The following is a 5,212-nucleotide window of genomic DNA, read 5'->3' as shown; positions in this document are numbered from 1 at the left end:
TGAGAAAATAGATACTCGACACAATTAACATACGTTTCAACACCTTGAATAATTATTCCAATTTCACCTGAAAATGAAGTTTACCTATTACATATTTAGATGTATTAATAGTGCCTAGAGGTTATCTGAATGGTTTCGCATAATACGCTGCGGTCCCGGATTGGCAATTGATACTCCAAGCGTAAAAAAACGGCGACCAATCAGAGAGCGACCGAAAGAAAGTATGAAAACACTATGTTTAAATATGCCCGAACTAATTGTTTACATTGGGTATAAGATTGTCACAACTTCGATTTACAAGCCTCAAATCTGGTTCTTCCCGCATAAAATACCGATTGGGCCACTTGAATTCTGAGACGCTGTGTTTATTTCTTTATAACTATCGCATTGCAAGAGCGAGATAACAGAGAGGATTTTTGTGTGCAAAAAAGAGTTTTAAAAATCTACGTTTTGCGGATATATTCAATAAAGAAAATGAATGTTTTACCGCAAACAGGTTATCCCTTCCCTCCTGGATTCTGGCCTTTCGCAACCTGTGCTGGACTGAAGACAATGGATTTGCCAATCCATCCGGCCTTTATCCACACGCCGTATCCCACCTATACAATTCCTCCATCCACCACAGTTCCACCTATGATCCATCCTGGAGTTAGGTCCAAAGCTGACTCGTTCACAATAGATGCTATTCTAAACAGAGGCAAATCAGACCGTGTTTCCAGGAAGTTAAAATCGCCTAGTTTTATTGATAGTGAGTGTGGGAAAGATTCGGACCTTCAGGAAAGACGCCACCAAAGACTGTTTGCCAATTCCCACCCGTATGTGTCTCCTTTAGACAAATCCAGCAATAATAAAACCTCTGTGAAAAGTCCACCCCAAGCATATGGTGATGGTAAGTACTGTATATTCAATTTTTTTCAACGTTTTTATACTTTTCTCGTTTTTACAAATTTAGTTTCATACATTATAAAATATTAAGAACCTTATGTTTTGTTATATTTTTTAAAAGATATGTATCTATATTGCAGAATCGGCATGCAAAAATATTTTACAATCATTTTGTAATGATATGCATCAATACGAAACGATTGAACTTTACAGATATGAACAGAATAATAAATGTTATAAAATTAATTAATGACGTTTGTGAATGTGCCAGTGATTTAAGAAACAACTGATATAAAATCTACGGTACTTCAGTACTTTTGCACGATTTCACCAAGCTCTAGGTTCGCCGTTCTAAGCAGTAACCCATTGTGGGAGTGAATTATGCAGATGAAATTCTATTGAATGATCTGTAAACATTCATTGAAATGCTGTAAAATAAAAGTCCAAATGATAAGCACCAGACGGAATCATAGCGAACTTAACTTGTCACCTGCTTGTCTTCGCAGAAATTTCTCATACGAACATAATTCTCACAGGTACATAAGATGACATACAGACGATTAACTTTATTCCCATAAAAATTACAAATTTCCATAAGCGTGTATTTTGCAATAGAAAATATATTCTCAATTCGGCATGGTAAGATTACCTATTAATCATAATTAAAGATATCCTTATCTCTCATCGTTTTCATAGAAATAGATATGCATTATTTTATGAGGCAAATGCTCGAAACGGACAAAATGTTTATGAAATATTTTGTTTCTAAAAAAGAATAATTGAAATTGGCTCAGACATGTGAAGATCAGGTGCTTCTGAAATAAAGGAGAGGGGATACTATTTACGGCAACTGTCAGGCAACCAAGTGTCAAATCTGTAGCCGTCAAAACTACGGTGAAGAAAATACGTCTTTTCAATTATTTTGTTTGAATGATATTAAGTAATCAACTCTTAAGATTAAATTAAGTTTATATTGACTGTCGGTAGAGGTGTTTATAATTTAAGAGGTGTGGCATTTCGCTACCGGATTCTCTGGTTTCGCTGCAACTTCCCATTTTCTCCACAAAATTAAGTTTACACATGGGGTAATGGCTTTCGAAAAAGAAAACATGGAACTCACGGTGGTCGGCGAGATTTATGGGATATATGGAAGTTCTGTTGTAAATAATTTATTTTCTCGTTAATTTGATTCCAATAAATCTAAAACGCTCGTATGAATTGTGTACATGCTAAATGTTAAAAATATTGTTAATTTTCTAATATTGATGCTTTAGAACATATTTCTCTAGTGCTCCGTATAAATCCACGAAGGAAATCAAACAGTGCCGACGAATGCCAACCAACAGTTAATATAAAAACGATTAAATACCACATTTCCATCTGAGTCAATTAGATGCCCCATTATTTGATATCTAAATTGAAATTTTTTGATTAAATAAAAATGTACACAAAAATGTACAAAAATGTTCTCATGTGAAATATTTGTGAGATGGTCAGTCTAGTTCAAAGTAAATAAACATTTTAAAGTTCATTTATAAAAAGGTTGTTTCTCTTTAAAATGAATTTGTCATATTGTGGTAAAAATCCGCTATGCTATAATTATTAGTTCATAAAAGCCCTATGTCTGCACCGCCCCTTACAATTACTGTGTCGTGTTGCTTTAAAATACATAACATTATTTAAGCAGGTCGTGAAAAGTCATCTCTTTCATTGAAGTTTTCACAAAATGATCATTTGGCTTTTTTAACGACAACCACAAACACCTTCACAGGTGTTACTTATATTACGCCATTCTAATTACTAGCTTTAGTCTTTGCAGTAAAGATCCATAATCATTTAATTTCAAGAGAAATTCAATAAGAGGCTGTGAAAGGGCCATGTTTAACTTTTTCACAAAACGCTCAAATAAATCATTTAATACCCGTTCAAATTAAACAGAGCTTTTCAGTAAAAACAAACAAGATAAATGGTACGTTACCATATAAAGAAGTACATAAGAATTGGGATTTAGTTTTTTCAAAATTTATAAAATGCTCACAAAGAGTAATTATTGAATAAATAACCTTAATAAAAGGCGAAATAAGGTGAAAAGACATACTGCATTTTTCATAATTTTATTTGATGACGAAAATTATAGAGTAGGCTTAAAGCCTTTGACTATATGTTCGGATACCGTTTGATTTCATTATCACATAATAAGGAGAAAATTCTCATCAAGTTTATAACTTATTCAGGTGCGTTTAAAAATGACAGCCGAACCATATAATTTAACATCAATTTTGATTTTCCATTATGATAAAAAAGCATGAATTGAAGTTTGCATCTCCGCCTATTTTACACAACTCTTGCAGAAAAGAAATCAATTCACCACAATGATTGAGCTGGATTTTTCATTTAACACCGAGTTCTCCAGCAGATAAATGGCAATTAAACAAAATATAACTGTAGTAAGAATGAATATGGTGTGAAAGGGGCGTATCTCTATGTCAACACGCTACGATTTCTCACGCTTATGAATTATATAGCTTTAAAATAAACAGAATCACGATATCGAACATTGTTAACTATATCTGATGTTTACAAATCGTTGCACCAAATCATAGCTTTGAGGTGTATTGTGATTTTCTGCATCTGAAATACGTACCACGTAGCAAATATACAATGCATATATCGCTGAAAATAAAATAGTACCATCCATTTACATGTAACTAAAGTTGTCATGCAATACATCCAAATGCACCATGGACTAAAACCAACATTTGATATCCACAATCATAAAACAAATATCCTATTTCAGGGACTGGTAATATTTATGTATTTAATAAGTATTCAGAAATAACTACATATATATTTCTTACGATTATAATTGATTTTTAGATCAAAAAGAAGATAAGAAATCGGATTGTAAACAGGGCTGGAAGCAGGGAAAAGGAAAACGAGTGCGGACAATTTTTACCCCTGAGCAGCTGGAACGATTAGAGTCCGAGTTTGAGAAACAGCAATACATGGTGGGAACAGAAAGGTATAAACAGCAATAATAACAACAAGAAAAACAGCAACATAGACACGTAACTTTCATTTATTCAGGTTCATATCGAAAGCTAAATGAAATTGAAATCGAACAAGTACAAAAATTCTATAGTTCACTGTGCACATTAGTTGAAAAGTTTTAGAATTCGTCCATTATATCGTTTGATTATTCCAGGTATTATCTAGCATGTTCCTTGAATCTGACTGAGGCCCAAGTTAAAGTTTGGTTCCAAAACAGAAGAATCAAATGGCGGAAACAGACCCTGGAACAACAACAAGCTAAACTTGCTCGTTTTGATCTGTTTAAAGATTCCATTGAATCCGAATCGGGATATAGTGATTCAGACGATGACAATTCAAACAAAGGAAGTGATTTTCCCACTTCACCAGATCAGCGATGCGTGACAGCCGAAGTTCCCTCATCCATCTACACGCCCCCATATCAGGAATAATTTTCGTGAATTCTTTTTCATATCAGTATTATTAAAAGAAATGCATTGTGGATCCATTTTGATCACGGTAGTTGCTTGAATTGTGCTGTGCAATGTTATGTTTCTAAATGTACCTGCTTTAGAATTTAGAGACAATATCAGCATACTGCTGATGTTATGTTTAAACACATGCGTGCATAATGAATGATTATTATTTTGTAAATACTCTTTATTTATTAATCAATGATGTATGAAATAATTAGATCTCCTTGAATAAATACAAATATATGATATATATATAAAAACATAGATATCTGTGTTTAAGTTTGAAATAAAAGATTGTGGTAGCAAGATTAAAACAAAATTGGCTTAGTGAAAAATAGTTCTATTTCAAAGAGAAAGTTTCAAATGAAGTCCATACCAGATCATCCAGTTAACATTGAGCATTGAGTTCTGAAGGTAGAGAGTAAACAGTTTTTAAAATGAAGCAAAGCACCTTCGTTTTCACATTCGTAAAATCCCAGTCTCAAGAACTTTTTTCCGCATGTTTGATTTATTAAAGATTTGGAGACGCATTTTCGAAAGTATGCTAGGATTGATCCCAAGATATATCTTACGACAAATCTTGGGACAATTGTAAATCAATGATGTCTTAGGATTGTCTCATAAAGATGGACTTGGGATGGTCTAAGATCATCACATTTTTTTTTCAAAAAATCATTTTACGGATGAAAAAGTATTATAGCATTAATTTTCAAGCAAAAATTTCAAGCAAAATTCTTTTGAATTCATCATTAGTTTAATACATAAAAATGGGGAAAAATTGAATTCAATTTAATTCCGGAAAATAACGAACATTTATATCA

At 32.8% G+C, this 5,212-nt stretch overlaps 1 protein-coding gene across 1 annotated transcript; it reads left to right on the top strand.

Annotated features, from left to right (window-relative positions):
• Positions 1–268: 268 nt before the first annotated feature.
• On the top strand, positions 269–4,726 carry LOC125658928 (homeobox protein not2-like). The gene is made up of 3 exons (XM_048890387.2): positions 269–889; positions 3,763–3,907; positions 4,091–4,726. Exons 1-3 carry the CDS (start codon positions 475–477, stop codon positions 4,365–4,367), a joined length of 837 nt encoding a protein of 278 aa, XP_048746344.1. The 5' UTR covers positions 269–474; the 3' UTR covers positions 4,368–4,726.
• Positions 4,727–5,212: the final 486 nt, after the last annotated feature.

The sequence above is a fragment of the Ostrea edulis genome, chromosome 9 (genome assembly GCF_947568905.1).
Source record: "Ostrea edulis chromosome 9, xbOstEdul1.1, whole genome shotgun sequence".
Lineage (NCBI taxonomy): Eukaryota > Metazoa > Mollusca > Bivalvia > Ostreida > Ostreidae > Ostrea > Ostrea edulis.
The sequence above is the reverse complement of the archived record's forward strand: the minus strand, read 5'-3'. Positions and strand labels throughout refer to the sequence as shown.

Coding starts and splice junctions, on each gene's coding strand:
- LOC125658928 (XM_048890387.2), top strand. CDS start 475: ATGAATGTTTTACCGCAAACAGGTTATCCCTTCCCTCCTGGATTCTGG. Junction 890..3,762: donor ACCCCAAGCATATGGTGATG/GTAAGTACTGTA, acceptor ATTGATTTTTAG/ATCAAAAAGAAGATAAGAAA. Junction 3,908..4,090: donor TACATGGTGGGAACAGAAAG/GTATAAACAGCA, acceptor TGATTATTCCAG/GTATTATCTAGCATGTTCCT.